At 57.3% G+C, this 22182-nt stretch overlaps 8 protein-coding genes across 8 annotated transcripts; 6 read left to right on the top strand and 2 right to left on the bottom strand.

The window, feature by feature from the left end:
* Nucleotides 1–64: 64 nt before the first annotated feature.
* On the bottom strand, nucleotides 65–2323 carry Malapachy_0069 (essential component of the nuclear pore which mediates nuclear import and export; the record flags this gene model as incomplete). The annotated part of the gene is made up of 4 exons (XM_018134602.1): nucleotides 65–2130; nucleotides 2163–2210; nucleotides 2241–2288; nucleotides 2320–2323. 4 exons carry the CDS (start codon nucleotides 2321–2323, stop codon nucleotides 65–67), a joined length of 2166 nt encoding a protein of 721 aa, XP_017990990.1.
* A 189-nt stretch (nucleotides 2324–2512) lies between these two features.
* On the top strand, nucleotides 2513–4765 carry Malapachy_0035 (amino acid transport protein; the record flags this gene model as incomplete). The annotated part of the gene is made up of 1 exon (XM_018134569.1): nucleotides 2513–4765. One exon carries the CDS (start codon nucleotides 2513–2515, stop codon nucleotides 4763–4765), a length of 2253 nt encoding a protein of 750 aa, XP_017991133.1.
* A 338-nt stretch (nucleotides 4766–5103) lies between these two features.
* On the top strand, nucleotides 5104–7173 carry Malapachy_0036 (hypothetical protein; the record flags this gene model as incomplete). The annotated part of the gene is made up of 1 exon (XM_018134570.1): nucleotides 5104–7173. The coding sequence occupies one exon, from the start codon at nucleotides 5104–5106 to the stop codon at nucleotides 7171–7173; it is 2070 nt and encodes a 689-aa protein (XP_017991134.1).
* A 144-nt stretch (nucleotides 7174–7317) lies between these two features.
* Malapachy_0022 (dna glycosylase) lies at nucleotides 7318–8391 on the top strand (the record flags this gene model as incomplete). The annotated part of the gene is made up of 1 exon (XM_018134556.1): nucleotides 7318–8391. The coding sequence occupies one exon, from the start codon at nucleotides 7318–7320 to the stop codon at nucleotides 8389–8391; it is 1074 nt and encodes a 357-aa protein (XP_017991160.1).
* A 125-nt stretch (nucleotides 8392–8516) lies between these two features.
* Nucleotides 8517–11295, top strand: Malapachy_0019 (26s proteasome regulatory complex non-atpase subcomplex rpn1 subunit; the record flags this gene model as incomplete). Its single annotated transcript, XM_018134553.1, has 2 exons — nucleotides 8517–11208; nucleotides 11240–11295. The coding sequence occupies 2 exons, from the start codon at nucleotides 8517–8519 to the stop codon at nucleotides 11293–11295; spliced, it is 2748 nt and encodes a 915-aa protein (XP_017991101.1).
* Nucleotides 11296–11307: 12 nt separating this feature from the next.
* On the bottom strand, nucleotides 11308–14328 carry Malapachy_0024 (hypothetical protein; the record flags this gene model as incomplete). Its single annotated transcript, XM_018134558.1, has 1 exon — nucleotides 11308–14328. The coding sequence occupies one exon, from the start codon at nucleotides 14326–14328 to the stop codon at nucleotides 11308–11310; it is 3021 nt and encodes a 1006-aa protein (XP_017991158.1).
* Nucleotides 14329–15435: 1107 nt separating this feature from the next.
* On the top strand, nucleotides 15436–17766 carry Malapachy_0012 (atp-dependent metallopeptidase hfl; the record flags this gene model as incomplete). The annotated part of the gene is made up of 1 exon (XM_018134546.1): nucleotides 15436–17766. One exon carries the CDS (start codon nucleotides 15436–15438, stop codon nucleotides 17764–17766), a length of 2331 nt encoding a protein of 776 aa, XP_017990926.1.
* An 866-nt stretch (nucleotides 17767–18632) lies between these two features.
* Malapachy_0033 (hypothetical protein) lies at nucleotides 18633–22031 on the top strand (the record flags this gene model as incomplete). The annotated part of the gene is made up of 1 exon (XM_018134567.1): nucleotides 18633–22031. One exon carries the CDS (start codon nucleotides 18633–18635, stop codon nucleotides 22029–22031), a length of 3399 nt encoding a protein of 1132 aa, XP_017991080.1.
* Nucleotides 22032–22182: the final 151 nt, after the last annotated feature.

Below are 22182 nucleotides of genomic sequence, written 5' to 3'. Positions count from 1 at the left end.
CGCCCTATCACGTGATACACTACGGCGCATAGGGCGTGGGGCGCTGTGAGATCTATTGTCGTGCCTATCGTGACCATGCCACGCTCGATTCGCGTAGCGAGCGGTGCGGTGTCGAGCTACGGGGCGTGTCGGGACCCACACTAGAGCGAAGCATGTCATGCAGTGACACTTTCTCGGTGTGGCCACGACGCAGCGCTTCCAGGCGATCACGAAGCGAAGTGGTATGCTCGTCAATCCACTTCAAACTGCCAAGATGCGCATTGAGAATCGCCGAGATTTGCATAATGGGATCATCGTAGCCGACTGCGGTGTCCTTCGACCCGATACGCATAGATTTGAGGGCCTCCGGTGCCGCTTCCACCACGTCACGCATTCGTGTGCTCGCCGGAGCCGACATTTGATTCACCTCCTCAATCATCGATACAAGGTTGCGGGACATGTCATCGAGTTGCGCGTTCAGGTTCTCAGCCAGTGTGTACGCCTTCTCCCGCTCCATATCCGCGACGCCAAGATCTGTCCGTCCATGCGTCTGCATGCCACTGGTTTGCAGCAAGTCTTTCCGCTGGTTCTCGTACGTATCGAGCAAGGCATTCAGCTCCGCCTGCTGCTGTTCAATGTAGTCCAGGGTCTGGTCAATGCCTGCTTGGCGCTCTTCGGCCTGAGCGATATGGTGTACCAGCTTGCTAATTTCATCACCGCCTTTCAGTAGCACGCGATCCCACGTAGCCACTTCGCCCGCCTGCTGACTGAATTCCTTGATCGAGGCATCCAGTTCATTTTGCCACATCTTCACAATGTCTTCCATGCTCTTACCACGCAGCAGCGATGGGGCAGGCGCCGACGTCGCTGTCGATGTACCTGCTGCTGTGGAGCTACCAGACGTCGTCGTCGTCGTCGTGGGCGCCTTTGCGTCTGTCGATGCAGCCGGCTTGGCACCGAAGGAGAAACCTGAGGAGGCGTTGTTTGTCGTGGAAGATGTTGTCGTAGAGGGCGCCGCTGTGCCAAAAAGACCACCTGAGTTCGACTTGGTCTCCGTCGAGGTCTCTTTCGCAGCACCAAAGCCAAAGCCACTGCTCGCCGGCTTGGCTTCGGATTTCGCGGCGTCGTCTGCGGGCTTGGCACCCAGACTGAAACCGCTCGTGGCTGGCTTAGCAGTCTCTTGACTTGCCTCAGGCTTGGCACCGAAGCTAAAGCCAGCAGTTGGCTTGGCGTCGGCCGGCTTTGCACCTAGGCCTGCGCCTGACGTCGCTGGCTTGCTTGAATCGCTGGCCTCGGCAGGCTTGGTCCCGAAACTAAAGCCACCAGCCGGCTTGCTCGCCGCCGTAGTCTCGGCAGGCTTTGCGCCAAAACTAAAGCCACCCGCAGGTTTGCTCGTCTCGGTAGACGACTCAGCAGGCTTCGCGCCGAAGCTAAAGCCTGCAGGCTTGGTGGCCTCTGTAGATGACTCGGCTGGTTTGGCACCGAAGCTAAACCCACCCGCAGGTTTCGCCGCCTCCGTAGACGACTCGGCTGGCTTTGTACCGAAGCTAAAGCCACCAGCGGGCTTGCTCACTTCCGAGGAGGCAGCTGGCTTCGCCCCGAAGCTGAAGCCACCAGCTGGCTTTGCTGTCGAAGAAGCATCCGCTGGCTTCGCGCCGAAACTAAAGCCTGAGGCAGCAGGCTTTGTCGTCTCGGTACTGGTTTCTGCAGGCTTGGCCCCCCAACTGAAGCCACTGGGGCCTGACGACGTGGTGGTGGTATTCGATCCGAAACTAAAGCCGCCTGCTGCTGGCTTGGATGCCTCAGTGGATGTGCCACTCGTGCTGGGGGCGTTTGACGGCGCAGCGTCGGCCGGCTTTGCCTGGCCAAACAGGCCAGTGCTTGGCGCTGTGCCTGCAGGCTTCGCACCGAAGAGGTTGGATGGTGGTTGAGAAGCTGGGGTGGTTGATCCCGCTGCTGCCGTGGGCGCGGATGAAGAGGGTGTGCCGAACGAGAAGCCACCGGCTGGCTTGGCTGTGTTGGCTGTGGTATTGTTGGTCGCGCCGAAAGAGAACGAGGGGGCCGTACTGGTCGCTGCAGTGCCGCTTGTAGGTGCCGCGCCAAACAAGGGCTTGGACGGCGTTGTGGTTGCGGAAGCCTGTGCTTGAGTGTCTACATCGTGTTAGTGCGTAGGGAAGACGTACTGGAGGCGCTGCCACCAAACGAGAAGGTAGGCTTATTGGCCGTCGAGTCTGTGGTCAGAGGGAGGGGCGTATACGTACTCTGCGCCGACGACCCGCACGAAAAGGCGTTACCTCCGCCACCAAACGCTGTCATGGTCAGTGTCAGGGGGTTACATACACATCGTCGAGCACGTCTCTCCTAAGGCGACGGCGTGTGGATGTCGCTCTTTTGCTGGCGGCGCTCTCCCGCCGAGGTGCGCGCGCGTCTCGCACGTGACGTGCGACTTGACGCGGGGGATGGGTTTCTTATCGCCCCCCGACGAAGTAAATCCAAGCAAAAAAAAACTTAGCTTGGCTCTTTCTGACGAGCGATGCCGGGCCGCCATGCGATCCCGATGCGTGGACCCACGGCGCCTAATCGCGCTCAAGGCAGAGACAATGCAGTAAATCAGCCATGGCGCAGTAGTTTGGATCTTGTGTGGTCCTATTCGCGCTCCCAAGCTTATTTCGGGGACAATCTCATCAGTTCACCGAGTTTTGTTGAGCGGCGTTGGTGTGGCCAGGATCCGGGCACATCGAACGACGAAGAAAGTGTGCAGGATAGTGACGCCCAAATGACTGGCATTGAGTCGACCGATGGCGAGTTCTCCGGCGACAATTCGTCTATGTCCGATGACAGCGCTTCCTTGTCGGCACGTGTCCGCGACCGTGGTCCCACTGAGTTGGAGGCGCAGCAAGTATGGGACGATATGCAAGAAGCGGAGATGGCAGCGGAGCATCGTGGCTCTTCTAGTCGCCGAGGAGAAAAGTCCCATCGATACCACCACACTCTTCCCGCGCATGCCGAGTCGGATGACGACGATGACGAAGACGACGACGAATATGCAGAAGGCCTCAGCGACGATGGCCAGGACCATTCTGGACGCAGTCGGAGCCGCAGCCCCAAGCAATTGTCGCTCGACGCGACGGCGACCAAATACCCGCAGCGATTGTACTATGCGTCGCCAGACCGTGCTCCGAGCCGTCCACCACGAGGCACGCCTCCTTTCCAACCATCGACTCGGTCTCGATCGCGTCTCCGGACACCGCTTCGTGCCAGTGCTCCGCACTTGCGTGATCCGTACCGTGTAGACGAGCGTACGCCGCTGATGCGTGTCCCGCACGTCAACTCATCGTATCAGGGTGCCCTTAGTCCCTCGATGCTCTCGCCTGCGACAGAGACAGCCCTGGACGATCGTGAAAAGAGCACTACCCTGCAGACGTGGTTTAACACGGTCAATGCGCTGGTCGGTGTCGGTATTCTCTCGATGCCGCTCGTCTTTGCGAGTGCCGGCTGGATGGGCGGTTTTTTCCTGTTTATTCTGTGTGGCAGTTTGACCAATTGGAGTGGGAAGCTCCTGGCGCGGATCATGGCGCGTGATCCCTCGCTGCGTACGTATGCGGACATTGGTATGTACGCTTTTGGCCCCAAGGCGCGTGTGTGGATCGGCGTATTGTTTTGCATGGAAATGTTTATGGTGGCCGTGGCGCTGATCATCCTGTTCAGCGATAGCTTGGCGGCGCTTGTGTATGGCTATGCGGAGACGCCGAGCCCTACCACGCTTGTGTGGTTCAAGGCGCTGGCGTTTGTGCTGGCGATGCCAACGTTGTTCCTTTCTCTCTCGCTCATTTCGCCCGTGTCCCTGATTGGCATTTTGAGTATTCTGTTCTTGTTTTTGGTTCTTTTTGTGGATGGGCTGGCCAAGCGCGAGGCACCTGGGAGTCTGTGGCATCCAGCCTCTACAACATGGAAGCCCCAGTGGTCGGGCATGGGCATCGGATTTGGTTTGCTCATGTCCGGTTTTTCTTCGCATCCCATTATACCCTCGCTGTACCGTGACATGCGGAACCCAGCGGACTTTTGCCGGATGCTGGATTTGGCCTACGTTGCGACGGCGCTGCTCTATTTGTCTGTCGCGACGACAGGCTACATGATGTTTGGCGATCGCGTGTCCGATGTGATTAGTAGCGACTTGGCCCATACACCAGGCATGCCAGCTATTCTCACGACGACGTGTGTGCTGCTCATGACTATCAACCCTCTGACCAAGTTTGCATTGGCGGTACGCCCTGTGCAATCCTTGCTGGAAAACCTGGTGGGTCTGAGTGCAGAAGACGATCAAAAGACGCCACATGTGTCCGAGACAGATTCACGAATGCCTGGGGCACAGGTGGGCACATCGGCGATACCGCCATCCGAATCTACCTCACACAGCATGTTCCAGTCGCACTTGGAGCTGGACCGTATGACGTCCGCTGATCTTGTGCAGTCATTTGGCGACCGTTTGGGCCACCATATCAAGTCGAAAGTCGGCGCACGGCTTGGGCGTATAGGCTTAGCCCTGATTCTCTCCGGCTCGGTCCTTTTCGTTGCGATTGTGTTCCCGAGTTTGGAGCGTGTGATGGCGTTCCTAGGTGCGTTTTTCGCCTTCAACACTTGCATTCTTGGGCCCTTTGCTGCGAATATGGCTGTATTTGCCACGGAGCGAAGCATGGCAGCTACCCTATTTGACTGTATATTGCTTGGCGTATCACTCGTGCTATCTGTGTTAGGGACACTCGGTGCGTTTACGTCGAGCGTGTGAGGCTTTCCTTCCATATACCCTTCATAGACAGTTTATGGTACGTGTGACCGTGTGGAGTCGGTAGGCGTTGTGCCACGTGCACGTGAGCACCCGGCGGCCTGGCGCATGCATGTAACATCCACCGCGCGCCTTCTCGATCTACATCTCTTCCTTCTCTCACGGGGCTCCTTACGCGTCTTGCACGCTCCCACCACAGCTCGTTCGGCTCTGTGCCCCGCTACGGTCGCTCCCACCCTCCCCTTTCCACGTCCCCACTCTCTTCCCCGCACGCTGGTCGTGCATAGGTGCTGGCCACCCTATCCACTTTCTCTTCGTATCTGTCCCCCTTTTCTTTCCTCATGCCCGGTGCTAGTGCAGCTGCTACAGGTAGCAGCAACACTACCACTCTGATTATTGCGCTGGTTGTGGGCCTTTGTGCCGGTATCCTGGTGATCTCCGGCCTGGGTCTTCTCGGTGGCTACCTGCTTCGTCGTCATTGGATGGCGAAGCGACAAGCTTCGTTTGAACGAGCGCGGTTGCAGGACGTCGAGCCCGTGTCCACGGGGCCCATGCCTGGGTTTCGTCCCTACCTTCCTGCGACGCACCAGACAGATGAACCTTTGTACAACGTGCCTGTCTCGCAGAAAAGCACTCCGCCGCGTGACGACGCAGCAGCGCAGGCGACGCCGGTGTCGCACGAACCGACGGGTGCGCCGGCCACAGCCATTGAGCCGGTCTTGTCCATCCCCTCAACAGACGAGGAGGATGTGCGCTACCCGTCGCTCATCTCGGAGTACGCTGCGCGTCCTTCTCTCACGTTGGACCGTCAGCCTATCAACGAAACGGCCTCGCCGACCCTGCGGAGTCCCCGTACAGCGTCGCTGCGCAACAAGTTCCACCTGGCCGGCTCGCGTGGCACACGTTCCTCACTCCGTCACACGAGTCTGCGCCTGAGCCACAGCATGCTCTCGCGCTTCCGTTCTAGCCGGCACAGCCGCAACATTTCGCTCGAGTCTGGCGAGTCTATCGGTATGCCAGACCACCAAATCCCCATGGCTCGTCGTATCAACCGCAAGGAGCAGCGGTTCCAGTACGACTCGAGCTCGTACACATCGTCGGCAGGCGCGCACGACGACGACGTGCCTGAGCGCGGCCCGGCGCAGGACTCGATTGCTATGCCGCCGCCTGCGCGCCTGCGCCCTGCGCCTACCATGTCGCCCGAGCAGCTACATGACCGTATTAAGGCCTGGCAGGAGTGCAGTATTGATGCCGATGTGCCCGAAGACATGGACGCTCAGTCCTTGGTAGGCGAGCTTCCGAAGACGCAGCTGCGCCGTATGCCGACGGCCCTTCGTCGCTCTGCGACGCAGTCAACAGCTCGCTCGACAGAGTCGGCCTACTCGAGCACCTCGATGAACGAAGGCACACGACCGACAGCCGCGAACGGTGTGCCTCTCTTGCGTATTCCTTCGATCCGACCGCAGTTTATGGCTTCGACATCGCTGGAAAGCTGGCTAGGTCCTGAGGATCCACGCATGCCTGCGACAGAGGGCGCACCACAGCGTCCCCTGTTCACAGAGGTGCCGATGGATCTGCCTACGCAGCACGAGACGACCGCGACCGCGACCGCGACTGCGAGTGTGACGCCTGTACGTGCGCAGGCGCCGCCCACCAACGCGGAGCCTACATCGACGGCGTTGGTCCGCCGTGCCTCGCGGCCGCTTTCGGCGCACAGCCAGCGTCCTCATGCACCCCGTACGCCCTCGCCTCTGGCTCAGTCGGTCACGGAGGAGCCTGGCATGGAAGAGCTGCCTTCCTTGGCGCATGTGCAGCTGTACTTGGAGCCGATGGACGCGTCGGTGGTGCCCCCGGCGTCGACTCTCCCTGTGGCAGCACCGACGCAGGCGCCAGCACACCAATCGTATGCCATGTCGAGTTCGTCTCGGTCGTCGTTCCCAAGCAGTGCTCGCATGTCGAACGACCTACCCCGCAACTGGAAGCACACGTCCAACGGCACTGTATCTACCGAGATTACGTGGGCCGACGACGCAAGTGCAGCGCATACCAAGGAGGGACATGCCTTCCGTCGGTCTCACTCACTGGATCGGCAGCGCAGCTTGATGTGCGTGCCGGAGCAGCCACAAGGGCCACCTCCTGCCTTCATGTCCAGCACACCGTATTCAGCATCGACCGGCGGCGGCGTACGTGGCCCACGTCGGGCGCCTTCGCCGTCCACTGCCTCGTCTGAATCCGTGGCGACGCGCCATGACGATGGCGTGGCTACCACGGCCATGTCGCCCATGTCGGTCCTTTCCTCGCCCATGCAGACGATGCAAGCGTGGTTCCGTTTTGGCGGCGATAAGGCGGATACGTCAGCCGACTTGGCGCACGACATGATGACGTCGCCGCCGACCCAGGTGCGTGTGTAATGGCATGCATGTAGTCTTGGTCGTTGTAGAGTAGGTGTCGTAGTGATAGGATGGGTCATGGAAGATGGCCGGCGTAGCGTTGTGTGTGGCTTTTCCGTTTGCTCGCTTTTTCTTGGGCTTCGCTTCTCCCTCCACTACGACAGGATGTCCACCGACCGCGCACGGCCCTGGTCGGACATGCCTGTGATCAAGCCCAGCACTGCGCGACGATCGTCTCGGCTGCTGGGAAAGACAGCGAGTGCACCTGTGATACAAGTTCCTACGTTGTCTGTCGAATCGAAGCCGGCTCCGCGTGTCAAGCGTGTGAAGATCGAGGCGGCGCCGCCTTCTCTCCCGCCCCTTTTGCCTGACGACCAAGTGTACCAATGCACGACCATTGAACAGCCCGTCCTTCCCTTCTCTCTCGACACCGCCAAGGCCCACTTGTGCCGCGTCGATCCACGCTTCAAGGCCCTCTTTGCGCAGATGGAATTGAAAGTCTACGATGAAATGTACCGTGGCGACGTCAAGCAACTCAACCTTTTCCGCACGCTTACCACCTCTATCCTGGGCCAGCAGATTTCATGGCGTGCAGCGCGGAGTATTCTGTACAAGTTCTGCCGCTTGTTCGAGCCCAGCATGCCTTCTGTGGACGAGATCCATGTGGCAGCTGTCGACAAGGAGCAGTGGCCCTTCCCGACGCCCCGCCAGGTCCTCCAAGTCTCGGACGAGGCGCTCCGTTCGGCGGGGCTGAGTGGCGCCAAAATCAAGTACGTCCGCGATGTTGCACGACGCTTTGCAGATGGCCGCTTGGACGTACGAAAGATCGTGCAGATGGACCCCGAAGCTTGCATTGCCGAGCTTACGCAGGTCAAAGGCGTCGGTCGTTGGACGGCGGAAATGCTACTCATGTTTGCGATGCGCAGCCCGGATATTCTGCCTGTGGGTGATCTGGGCGTGCAGCGAGGCATGGTTCATTTTTACATGGCAGATCATCATGGTCCTACCATTACGGAGGCCAAGCGGCAAGCTACGTACACGCCTTCCGCGCTGGATACCCACACCGACCTTCCCTATCCTACCACTACTGTCACACGTTCGACGCTGGCCCAGCGGGCGCGTGGCCAAAAGACGTCCAAAAAGATGTACTTGGACCCGGAGGAAATGCATGCGCTGGCATTGCCATGGGCCCCCTACCGGTCTGTCGCCTGCATGTTTATGTGGTCCATTGATAGCTAATGTAGGTGGTTCTTCTGCATTGCGTCTGTGCGTGTGGCGGGGGACGAGGCCTGACGTATTCCATCACGTGATCACGATCACCCAAGGGTGGCGCGTCGTCCTGCTTCGGCCTCGCGTCTACCAGCATGGTCCGTGACGAGTCGCAAGCGGCTAGTATCCGCGTGCTCTCTCGGGATCCCGAGAAGCCGGAGGAGACCGAGCCCAAGCATGCCAAGAATGAGAAACATGCGACGTCGGAGCCGCAAGACAATGAAATGAGCGAAGAAGACAAGCAACTCAAAGGCGAGTTGGATATGTTGGTAGAGCGTTTGCAAGAGGGGGATACCAAGTTGTACCGTCCTGCCTTGGAAGTGATGCGCAACTTGATTCGGACAAGTACGTCGTCCATGACGTCGGTGCCGAAGCCCCTCAAGTTCCTGCATCCCCATTACCCCGACCTAAAGAAGGTGTACGAATCATGGTCGTCGGCCAACGAGGACAAGGTGCTCTTTGCGGAGATCCTCAGTGTCCTTGCTATGACCTACTCCAACACAGGCGACCGGGAGACGCTCCGTTTCCGTCTTCGTGCGGATGAGATGCGCACGTCTACCACGGCCGAGGACCTGGGCCACTGGGGGCACGAGTATGTGCGTCATCTGTGCACGGAGCTGGGCGAAGAGTACAATGCTCGTACGGAAAAAGAAGAAGATGCCTCGGAGCTCATGCGTCTCGCACTGCTTGTGGTGCAGTTCAGTCTGCAACACAATGCGGAAGTGGATGCCGTCGATCTGTTGCTGGAAATGGAGGCCGTGGATCAGCTGCCGCAATACGTCGACAAGGACACGTACGAGCGTGTGTGTCTGTACCTTGTGAGCTGTGTGAATTTGTTGGTACCGCCGGACGATGTGATGTTCTTGCGTACGGCGCGTGTGATTTACCGCAAGCACCAGCGGTTCTTTGAGGCGCTCGTCCTGAGTGTCCGCCTGATGGATCGTGCGTTGATTCGTGAAGATTTCACGTCTACGTCGAACAAAGTGATGCAAAAGCAGATGGCGTTCCTGCTTGCGCGTCAGCAGATCCCGCTGGAGTGGCTTCAGGACGAGTCGGCTCCGATAGAGGACCAGGAGCTGCTGGACTGCCTCTTCCACACCCATCTGTCCAGCCACTTTATTGATTTCGGCAAGGAGCTGTCTGTGTACGATCCCAAGACGCCGGAAGATGTGTACAAAACTCATTTGGAGACCGCACGTACGACGATGATCGACTCGGCGCGAGGCAACTTGGCGAACGTGTTTGTCAATGCGTTTGTCAATGCTGGCTTCGGCAACGATCCGCTGATGGTCGGCGCCGACGAAGGTGATAGCTACGTGTACAAGACCAAGGACCATGGCAAGCTCTCCGCGGCGGCCAGTACCGGTGTTTCGCTGCTATGGGATACCGAGATGGGTCTGAGCCACATTGACAAGTACACGTACTCCTCGGAGGAGCAAGTCAAGGCGGGTGCGATGCTGGCGTACGGTCTCTTGCATGCGGGTGTGCGTACGGAGATGGATGCGCCTCTGGCGCTGCTCTCCGAACATGTGGAGAGCAAGAGCAAGCCGCTGCAGCATGCATCGATTGTGGGCCTGGGCATGGCGTATGCGGGCTCTGCGCGGGAAGAAGTGTTGGCGTTGCTCTTGCCCTATGTCCAGGACGAGACTGTGTCGATGGATACCGCGGCGCTGTGTGCGCTCTCGCTGGGCTTTGTGTTTGTGGGTTCGGCGCATGGCGAGATTGTGCCGAGCCTTCTGCAGACGATGATGGAGCGTGAACCGTCGCAGCTGGACGACAAGTGGATGCGGTTCCTGGCCCTGGGTCTGGCGTTGCTATTCCTTGGCCGCCAGGACGAGTCGGACGCGACGATCGAGACGTTGAAAGCGATTGAGCATGCCTCGTCGCGTGATGTGCAGATTCTCGTGGATGCATGCAGCTACGCGGGCACGGGCAATGTGCTCAAGATCCAGACGCTGCTGCACTACTGTGCCGAACACGTGACGCCCGCGAAGAAGGAGAGCGAAGAGGGGGACGACGGCGAGGAGGTCGAGGCGGAGACTGTCCATGATCTGTACCAGGCGTTCTCTGTGCTGGCGATTGCGCTGATTGCGATGGGCGAGGATGTCGGTGCGGATATGACGCTGCGTCACATGTCGCATCTGATGCATTATGGCGATCCTGTGATCCGGCGCACGGTGCCGTTGGCGATGGCGCTGCTGCACCCGTCCAACCCGGCTGTAGGTGTGCTGGATACGCTGAGCAAGTACTCGCACGATAGCGACTTGGACGTGGCGCTCAATGCGATTTTCGCGATGGGCATTGTCGGTGCGGGGACGAACAATGCACGTCTGGCACAGCGGCTGCGCCAGCTTGCGAGCTACTATGCGAAGGAGCCTGATTGCCTGTTTGTCGTGCGCATTGCGCAGGGCCTTGTGCACATGGGCAAGGGCACGCTGGGTCTGGATCCGTACCACACGGACCGCCTGCTTTTCAGCTATACGGGCGTGGCAGGTCTCCTGGCGACGCTTCTGGCGTTTACCGAGGCGCGTGGGTTTGTGCTGGATCGTACGCACTGGATGCTCTACTGGCTTGTATCGGCGATGCGGCCGCGGTTCCTGATTACGCTGGACGAGTCGCTGGCCAAGCTGCCAGTGAATGTGCGTGTGGGCAAAGCCGTGGATGTGGTGGGCCAAGCGGGCAAGCCACGTACGATTTCCGGCTTCCAAACGCACACGACGCCCGTGCGGCTGGGCGCGCGAGAGCGTGGTGTGCTGGCCACAGAGGAGTATCTATCGTATGCCCCAAGTATGTATGACTATCGCGACTTACATCACAGTTATGGAGGGCTTTGTCATTCTGCACAAAAACCCAGGTTTGACGACGGACGCGTAGATGGCCGTAGATTCAAGCACGTACCAACGCCAAGAGGTCCGACGCGAGGCCCGTATCGACGTTGGCTGTGCGGGCGAGCCATTCCATGATGGCCTCTGCCTCGTGTGGGCCGAGCGCCAGCGACATGGGCACGGCGTCGCTGGCCGTCTTGGCGACACTGCCTTCGTCCGGCGGCCAGTACATGCCAAGAAGCGGCGGCTCGCTGAGCACATCCTTGCCCTCTTGCAGCGTGCGCAGCGTCTCGATGAGTCGACGACATAGCAAGCCGTAGGGGTTCGTGGTATAGTCCGAAGCACTTTGCAGCAAGTGCTTGGCGGCGCGGAACAAGATCCCTGGGACGCCTGGCAGCGCGCGAATGTCGGCCTTGACGCTCGGTGGGGCCAAGTACACGACATGGTACAAACAAAACGCCGCGGTTTCCGTGTACTCCAAGCGCGTGACACTTGTGAGCCGCCGGAAATCAGGGACGTGCACAGGCAGGAGATGGACCAAGTGCTCGGCGAGCTCCAGGAGCACCGGTGCGGGCGTACGCTGTGCTAGCGTCTCGCGATTCGGGTCCGGCAAGGCCAGGCACGAGAGCACTTGCAGCGCGAGGCGGGTATGGTGCGGCACTTGGAACAGCAGGGCCTGTGCACTGGGCGTCGTCGCAGCGAGGCGTTCGAGCACATGCGGCGAGGCGCCTTCACGTCGTTCCCACTCGGCCGCGTCAAGGAGAAAGAAGCGCAGCATATCGAGCATCGTCGTTGTGACCTCCGGCGCATGCTGCGAAAGATCCAGCGTGGGGCCGACCAGGCCAAGGACCATGGTAAGCACATCCTTCAGGCTGTGCAGCACTTCGCGCAAGGTGAGCGCTGCGAGCGCCGCCGACGAACCGTTGTGGCCGTCCCAACGCGCATCGTGGAGAGCCGCGTAGGCGATCTGCATGAGCATCGACACACATCGTGTATGTGTCGCGAGGTACGTCGTGTTGTCCGGCATCGTAGCCACGTTGCGCAGGATCGTAAGAATCGTCTGCACCATCGACGCACACCGCTCGGCCTCCCGCTCTTTCGCTGCCGAGGCGCTGCGGCGTACAAACGTACGTAGTTGGCCTTCGTCGTGCAGCGCAAGCTCAATCGCATCCGCATACCGCAGCGATGTCCACGCTACGTCGACGGGCGGCGCCAGGAGCGGCAGCTGCGATGCCAGCACATCCAGCAACGCATCGAGCAGCGGATCGCAGGGCGCCAGTGCCAGCTGGAACGAGCTGGGCGCGCCCACGCCAGCTGAGAGAATCAGGAGCACATTGAGCGCGTACGCGATCTCGGACGACAAGCCGGACCGCAAAGACATAATCAGGCCGTACACGTCGACTGTCCCGAGCTCTGCCACCGTCCGAAGGCGCGCGCGCGCAGCGAGACGCGGCGCCAATTCGCGGTCCAGGCGGTCCAAATCTCGTCCGCCCTGCGTCGTTACGTCCAAGTGCATCGGGATGTACGTAATTTTGTACTTGGCCGGCGCTGCTGGTGCCGCCGACGACGGCGGCGGTCCTGTGGCGGCGGGCGCTGGCACTGGCACGGGCGCGGCGGCGCCGGCAGGTCCGGGACTTGGCTCGACCTGGCTTGACGTCTGGATCGGCGGCGGCGCCACCACCTCTTCGTGCCGACGCACCTCCGCTGGGCGTGCCGCCTCCGGCTGCGCAGGCGATGGCCGGCTGGGCGGCGTGTTCGTAGGCATGACCGGCGTCGGCATCGAGGGCCCGGGACTAGGTGAAGGCTGGGCAGGCTCCGTGGACGTCGACACGGGGGGGGGCATCGACGAAGGCGACGCCGACGCCCGTTCCGCATGGTACGCCTGGACCGCCTGCTGAATCGATGTGTACCGTGCCATGGCCATTTGCGGCGTCATTTGGCCGGTCGTCACGAGTTTTTGGAGCTGGCTCATATGCTGCCCCACAGCCATCTGCACTTGCGCGGGATCCAACGAGGCAAACGGATTCGCCGACGTGGATGGCTGCGTAGGCGTGCCTGACGTGGGCGTCGCTGTGGTCGGCGAGGGCGGTGGCATGGCCTCCGGCGCCGTGTCTGCACTGGGCGGCACACGCGCCGCGGGCATCCCAGCCTCCGCCCCAGGCCCACGACGTTGCGCGGCCAGCCATGACTTTTCAAAGAGCGCTAGGCGCTGCGTATAGTACGCGGCAAGACGTCCAGGCACCTCGCTCGGCACAGGGATCGCGGCATTCGGCGTGGAACTAGGCCCACCAATGGCCAGTCCGAGCTGCTGGGCGACCATTGCCCAGCCATTCGGGATCGTAAACACTTGATCTGAGCCGCCCAAGCTCAGAACCTTGGCAAAGAGCGTCTGTAGATCAACCGATCGCGTCTCCCCCGCCGCCGCGCCGCCCCCTGCGGCCGGGCCCACAAACGGCGCGGCCCAGTCAGGGGGTAACGCCATGCCACGCTGGGTCAGAAACAAGTGCACCACTGACGTAAAGTCACGCGTAGGTGGTTGCGATGTGGATGCCTGCGGCGGCTGTGGCTGTGGCTGTGACTGCGGCGCCTGCGGCGTCGTGCGCGTCGTAGGCGATGGCGCTCGTCGTGCCTCTTCGGTCGATGGCGCCTGCATCATCGACGGCGGGAATCGCGGTAGGGACGCTGGCGAGGACGCCGACGTCGGTGACGGCATCCTCATCGCTGCGCCTTGCGTTGGCGGTGCTGGTGTTGGGGCTTGCGACGAGGCCTGCGACATCATCGGCATCGCAGGTGACGACATCGCAAACGACATCGGTGGCATGCCGCCATTCTGCGCAGGTGGCGGCCCATTCACGTTCAGGTCGGTGCCATTCGCACGCGCCGCAGCTACAATCGACTCTTGCATGGCCATGAGACGCCGCATCTGCCCTGACAAGTACTGAATAGCTGTGCCCTTGTTGGGATTGTCCGGCTGGGCATTGACCACGGTCCATTGCCGTTGCAGCGCTGTCATGTTGTTTTGAATGTTCTGGAGTACTTGCGCAGGCGTGATCGATGATGGCATCGTCGACCCCGTGCTCATCTGCGGCGGCATGCCAGGACCAGCCTGGTTCATCATACCCAGCATAGGTGGTGGCTGCGGCTGTTGTGAAGACGGCGGCTGTGGTTGCTGTGGTTGCGGCTGCTGCTGCTGCTGCTGCTGCTGCTGCTGCATATGCATGTGCTGTGGATGCTGCTGAGATTGCTGCTGCTGCTGCACATGCATTTGTTGTTGCTGCATCTGCTGTTGCATCTGTTGCTGCTGCATCTGCTGTTGCATCTGCTGCTGCTGCATTTGTTGCTGCTGCATCTGCTGTTGCAACTGTTGCAACTGCTGAGGCTGGAGCTGGCCCCCGTTCTGTGGCCCCTGCTGGGCGGGAAACGCTGATTGTTGCATCCCAAACGGCATCTGCATCGGCATCTGCATCGGGGAAGGTACATTCGTAGCAGGCAGCGGCATGTGTTGTTGTTGTGACTGCTGTTGCTGCTGCTTCTGCAGCCATGCTGTCAAATCCATGTTGACTTATAAACCTGAAAGGCTAGCCCACCGCGGCTCTCCGCGGTTGGCCCACACACACCAAGGATAGACCGGTATAAAATGGAGGCGCGGAGCGCTAGGGCCACGTCGTTCTGTTGGTCACACCCCTGTTTCGCGACGCGTAGATCGTAATACGCGCCACGCGATCCTCGTGCAATCGGAAGAGACGCGTGGCGATTGCTCCCTTGCCAATGGCTCTCCGCCCGCATACGGTTCGTGCAAATCACCAAAAGGGTCCGAGGCTCGGCCGATATCACGTGGTACGCGTCACCATGCGCTTACGCCACTGGTGATCAGACCTCCGCCACAGCGCTCACGATCTCTGGACAGCGACAAGGTACTGCGTTTCTTGTCAAGAACGTACGACAGGGCACAGGCGTGGGATTGCTTCCAGCGTAGACATCTCTTCTTGATTTTATATCCTTTATTTCTCTCCCCGTTTCTGGTTGAATCCCATCTACAGCGGTTGTGATGCTTTCTGCCACCTCCGCTCGTGCAGCTACTCGGACCATGTCCAGGAGCCACGCATCCTTGATACCCTGGATGCGCACGCTCAATATGGTGCCTCGTAGCCTTTCATCATCGGGCTCTTGTCGGTCTATCCCGACACCCATGAGCCTGCGCTACCCTACCTCCCTCCTCTCTGCTCGGTTCTTTGCTACCCCTTCGGATCCGCAGCCTGATGAACAACGAAAGAAGGAATTCCATGAGTCCATTGAACGCGGATTGCGTGAGGCCAAAGAAGGAAAACCTACGAAAGACGACGTGCCTGACGAACTAAAACAGTTTTTCAACAAAGACAAACGCTCCTCTGCTTCGGCGACGCCAGACTCCAAGGAGTCGTCAGCGCCTAACGAAGAAAAGAAGGAGGATGACGGTACGAAGAAGGAAAAGTTTGGATTCACGGGCAACCAGAATCAGCCTAACAATGATCCACGCAACAACCTCAACCTGATTATTGCGACAATTATTACCACGTACGCACTCTATCGCTTTACCTCTCCGGAGGCATCGACCAGGGAAATCACATGGCAGGAATTCCGTTCGGCTTTCTTGGACAAGGGTCTAGTGGAACGTCTTGTCGTGGTAAACCGCTCCAAGGTCAATGTATACCTGCACAACAACTCCACAGGATCTACCTATCCGCAGCAGCCGGGCGCCATGCTAGGCTCGCCACAGTACTGGTTCAGCGTGGGTAGCGTGGAAGCCTTTGAGCGCCACTTGGAGGATGCCCAGAATGAACTGAATATTCCATCGGCTGAACGCATTCCTGTCGCGTATCACGAATCTATTAGCCTGGCTTCAACACTTCTTCACTTTGCTCCAACTCTGATTCTCGCTGGTCTTCTCTTTTACCTCACTCGTCGCGCTACCGGTGCTGGTGGTGCAGGCGGTGGCGGTCCCGGTGGTATCTTCGGTATCGGCAAGAGCCGTGCAAAGCTCTTTAACCAGGAAACCGATGTCAAGGTAAAGTTTGCCGATGTGGCCGGTATGGACGAGGCTAAGCAAGAGATTATGGAGTTTGTTAGTTTCTTGAAGAACCCAGAGCGTTATGAGCGTCTTGGAGCAAAGATCCCTCGTGGCGCGATTCTTAGTGGTCCACCAGGTACCGGTAAGACGCTGGTTGCCAAGGCTACAGCGGGTGAAGCGGGCGTGCCTTTCCTGAGTGTATCTGGTTCCGAATTTGTGGAAATGTTCGTCGGTGTGGGTCCTTCGCGTGTGCGTGACATGTTTGCAAAGGCCAAGAAGATGGCGCCTTGCATTATCTTTGTGGATGAAATTGATGCTATCGGTAAAAAGCGTGGCAAGGGCGGAAACTTTGGTGGCAACGATGAGCGTGAGAGTACACTCAACGAGTTGCTTGTTCAGATGGATGGTTTCGGAACGAACGAGCATGTCGTAGTGCTTGCAGGCACCAACCGTCCAGACGTGCTTGACCCTGCGTTGATGCGTCCTGGCCGTTTCGACCGTCACATTGCTATTGACCGCCCGGACATTAGTGGTCGTCGTTCCATTTTCGAGGTGCATCTCAAGCCTTTGAAGGTAAGGGAGGATGTCAATGTGGAACTACTTGCCGAGAAGCTTAGTACGCTGACTCCTGGCTTTAGTGGTGCTGATATCCACAACGTCTGCAACGAAGCTGCTTTGATTGCGGCGCGAGAGAGTGCGGATGCTATTGAAGAGCACCACTTTGAGCTTGCGATTGAGCGTGTAATTGCGGGACTGGAGCGCAAATCGCGTGTCCTGAGCCCTGAAGAAAAGACGACGGTTGCCTACCATGAAGCTGGCCATGCCGTTTGTGGTTGGTTCCTCGAACATGCTGATCCTTTGCTGAAGGTTTCCATTATCCCTCGTGGTGTTGGAGCTTTGGGATATGCGCAGTACTTGCCTAAGGAGCGCTACCTATTCAGCACGGAGCAGCTGCTAGACCGTATGTGCATGACGCTGGGTGGTCGTGTGTCTGAAGAAATCTTCTTCGGCAGCATCACTACCGGTGCACAGGATGACTTGTCAAAGATTACGCGCATGGCGTTCGAGATCTGTGCATCATATGGTATGAATGACAAACTTGGTCCTGTGTCTTATCGCACGGACCAAGAGTCAATGCACAAGCCCTATTCGGAGCGCACTGGTGAGCTTTTGGACGAGCAAGTTCGGGCTCTCGTGATGGAAGCCCACAAGCGCACCACAGAGCTTCTTACGAAGCACAAGGATGATGTCGAAAAGGTGGCTAAGCTCTTGCTGGAGCGTGAAGTGATTACGCGTGAGGACATGACCAATCTTCTGGGCAAGCGTCCATTCAAGCATGCGGATGAGGCTGATGAATACCTTGACAAGAAGGGCCGCTTGGCCCGCAAGGGCGAATCCAGTGCTCCGCCGCCACCGGAGGAAATCAGCCCTGAGCCCAAGCTGGCATCCTCTCCTCCTGAGCCGCGTCCGTAATGTGCTAGTCTGTACCTACATATATAAGTAATGCATTGATTGGTCTTTGTTTGCAGTGGCAACGATGCACCGTGCGTTCAGCACGTGATGGTAGCACTTGGCTTGTGTCCATGCACCGCACCGCCTGCGTGTGGAGATGAGGCTGATTGTGTGACGGTCACTTCGTACGGGGTTGGTGAGAGCTCATGTCGGCGGATCGCCATGACTTAAGCCATGACCCCTTACGAGGGACAGACTGGGATGAAGAGGTCACGAACGACTCAGGCATCATGCTCCCGTCCCCTGCTCAGGTATGGGGCGAGGACATGCAGGAGTTACGTCTGTTTGCCGATCCGCCACAGAACAACAAGTTTCCCAGTTCCAGCCGTAACGAAGCGAATATCCCCATCGATGTGCCGTTGCACAAGATATCGCCTGATCCAAGTGCATCGGCACGATCTCGTTCTCCAAGTCCTCCCATCATAGAAGCGATGCATCGTATCACGCATCATCGCGTCAAACGTCCACCCCATTTCACTACGCTCCATCGCCTTCGATCTCCTTGGCATGCTCAAGAAGCTCATATGTCACCTGATACCATATCTATTGTGGACAGTGTAACGTGGGATCCCGGTTCTGTGATCTCTGAAACAACAGATCAAGCCACGACAAACGCTGCCTCGACCATCGTCGCTTCAGAGGAGCCAAGCACTAGACCCATCGCTCGCCCCTTTCTTTCTCTGCATGTGCTTCGAACAATATCCCATGCATGTGCAGAACATGGGACCATTACATGCTTTCATGTCTCCGGTGGGTTGGTTGTCGTTGGCTTGTCGCATGGCGCAACCTTGGTTTTTGATATGTCACAACGTCATCGAGCTACATGTATGTCCAATACAGCGTATGGGGATGGACATGCTGTAACCGCCCTATCCGTGTCACAGGAAGCTACGTACGTGGGCGTAGGTCATGCTTCAGGCCACATCTTCCTTTACGATCTTTTCCAAGCGGATGAACCAGCTCGACATGTCCCGCCTATTGATCCGACTGTGGTTCGCGCTGGTCGTGGCGAAGGTCATTTCGAAGGCTCACCCATCACGCACCTGTATTTTGTCGGTGCACGTAAAACAGCGATCTTAAGTACAGATGCGCATGGCCTTTGTATCTACCATTCTTTGGGACGTATGCTCGGTATGGCTTCCAATGATACATTGCGCATTTATGGTCAATATTCATTGCATGACTCGCCACATATCTTTGATGCTATGCCTTTGCCCGTGGGCACGACAGATCATCCTTCCAATGCCCATCGGTTTGTCGCTTTGTTGTTGTCCGACAAGCTGCTCCTTATTGGTCTACAGCCATCAGCGCGGACTTGGTATCGAAGCACCGTCCCCGAGTCTTGCCAAACGGCAGCATTAGCTTGGTTCCCCGCTATCGTGCAGGAGAAAAGTGTGCAACATCCCCTTCTAGCCTTCGCTTTTGGTTCTCAACTTCGACTATTGCATGTCCGCTCTGTCCGTGTCAAACCTCGATCCCCTGAAGACCCAGCCACATCGGCTATTGTTATGGCCGAAGATACCCTCCTTTCCGCACCGAGTTCCATTGTACGACTGCAATGGGTCCACAGGCAACTTCTTTTTGTGGTGACAGACAATGCATGGCTTTTGTACGATATGCGCAAGAATGCATACACAGAATGGCAGCCGCATGATCCCATTGTAGCGCAACACATGGCCACCTCTTCCACGTGTGCATTGTCTCTCTACGTATGGCGGAGCAAAGCCTTCCTTTTGGCAGAAGACCAGTTCTTTACAGGTGACTTTTTGCCCTGGGATGCGCGATTGCAAGAGCTCGAACAGGCACAAGACTGGTATGAGGCTCTACGATTGGGCTTGGATTTATACCATGGCACATCTCTTGGCTCTGGTATTGGGTTGCCTGACAGCCGATCGGAGCAGAAATACATTATTGCCAAGAGGCTCCAAACGATTCAACAAAACGCACTACGCCTGCTTTCCGCTTCCCCCGCAGATGCACACACACTGGTCCACTTATGTGGCCAAGTGGCTATTGCTACAGCGGATGAGACTTTCCTGTATGGAGACTTGTATTGGGCTTATGAACAATACGATATGGAGGAGGTTTATGTTCACGAACTTGAGCAGTTTATTCTTCGTGGTCAACTTCATACCCCACCGCCCAGCGTTGTACAACGTCTGATTGCTTTCCGTGACCGAAGACAAGAGTACGAGGAAGTGTCTCAATTAATTCTGCATGTTGATCCTCTGCAACTCGATCTGGACCAAGTCTTGCGTGTCTGCTCGGAGCATGGGTTATGGGGCCCAATGGCCCATGTTTGCGAACATGTGATGCATGATTATGTTACCCCCGTGGCCTACCTTCTATCCACGCTCTGCACACAGCTGCTCCGGCACGAATTTTCTGCCGAGAATGCCAATTTGTATGCCATCTTTCCTTTGCTGTCTGCCTATCTTCGTGGACTTCGATATCCATCCCTCACACCCATGGAACCGACAGACGCGGTGAAAGCTGCTTCGGATATAATGTCCTGCCTCTTTTCCAAGGGACCTTTTGAATGGGTGGGGCATGGTGCTATTCCTACTTTGGATCACAAACCTTATCCATATCTCCGATTGGTATGGAGTCTGGATAGTGAGCCTTTCTTCGATGGTATTGATCTTGCGTTTGAAACCGACATCTTCGGCGATGAACGTCCTTCCTCATGGCTTCACCGACAGACAGTGGTGCAAATCTTACTTGAAGCCTGCCAAGGACCATCTATACCGGAGGATGTATCTTTATTTACTGCACTGTTTGTGGCTCGGAATGCTGCTAAATACCCTCAATTTGTGTCCTTATCGGATCAACAGGTCCAATGGGTTTTCACTGTGTTAACAAGTGATGTGACCAATCACATGGACAGTGAATATGCCCTGGAATGCATCTTGTCTGTTCACCCCATCCAGCTGGACGAGGCGCACATCACAGCTCTACGGCGTGCTACCTTCTGGCACATCTATGAACAAGCTTTGTTCAAAACACACCAATTCAACGAATTATTTCGCTTTTACCTATTGGACCTCGATGGATCACACCATGCACCAGGCCAGCTGTATGCACGCATTGCTGAAATGCTTAGCCGATCAGGCTTGCGTAAGGCGGCCCAGCGTGATCAGCTCCATCCTACTCTAGTCAGTTCCGTTGCCGATGTACCTGATTCTTTGCTTGGCGATCTCGCACAAGTTGTATCCAGGTATTTTGTTTCTCTCAATGATGCCGTTTTGGATGAGCTTAACAGCACCCCTCAACGCCAGTATTTATACCTGACGTTTTTCTTTTCCTTGGACCAACCCAGTATGAAAGATTGGCCTATCCCTCTTCGTCGTTTGTGGATGACTCGCTTGGCCGAATTTTGCCCCTCGCAACTTGTGGCGCAATTGGAGGCGCATAGCCTTTCCTATTTTGATCTGGACCATGCTAGAAAAGAGGCTGAGGATTTTGGTGTTTTACATGCTGTGCTATGGATCTATGATCGCCAAGGACAAACGCCATATGGCATGGATGTCTTAGACAAGCACATCGATACTGTGACCCAACATGTCAACAATGCCATGGATGATCATCATGGGCGTCTTTGGATACAAACACAACATGTATTCCAGCAACTACGTGATCTTGTACACATGGCGTCACGTCTCTGTATTGAGCGTACGAACAGGAAAGATGCAGTAATGGAAGATGCGCGTGAACTGTGGTTCCGCCTTCTTCATGCGTTAATGACTTTGGAACATACCCTATCCGCTAGGAATGCGGCTCCAGCATCGAGTGCACTGCTGTCTTATGCACAAGAGCAAAGCCGTATGTTAACCCAAGATGTACTAGCTTCTTTGGTCACGTCTGTGTCGTCTGATACGGTGTCTTTTTCGCACTTGTTCCGACGTCTCGTGGACGACATGTCTACTGTTGAACAGAAATACTCTGATGTACGGGTCGTGGTAGAAGCTATGCTCTCTGCCTACCGGCTCCGATGCGAGGTGCTCACCCTGAGTGTCAGGATGAACGAAGCGGATGTCGCTCGGCTATTCCATGAACTCACCAAGGAACGTGGATCGGGTTGGTTTATTCCTCAGGCACAAATCCACGTCACCCAAGGTAGTCCTCATCCCAAGTCGAACGTACGCGCTTCACAATATGCTATCCATCGAGTCACGTTGACACCCTCGGGCGAGGTGTTGCCTTGTTCCTCGGACCTTTCTATGTAAATCCTTTAGTGTCGCAGATTGGACAGGGTCTTGTGCATTTTTTCATTTTTTAAGGTCATGTCTTAGGTTTTTACTAAAGGAGAGATTACGTACGGTTAAATAAAATAGGAAATCCCACGCGCCCAGTCGCAGCAAAAACAAAATGTACGTT

The sequence above is a fragment of the Malassezia pachydermatis genome, assembly GCF_001278385.1.
Source record: "Malassezia pachydermatis strain CBS 1879 chromosome Unknown scaffold6, whole genome shotgun sequence".
Lineage (NCBI taxonomy): Eukaryota > Fungi > Basidiomycota > Malasseziomycetes > Malasseziales > Malasseziaceae > Malassezia > Malassezia pachydermatis.
The sequence above is the reverse complement of the archived record's forward strand: the minus strand, read 5'-3'. Positions and strand labels throughout refer to the sequence as shown.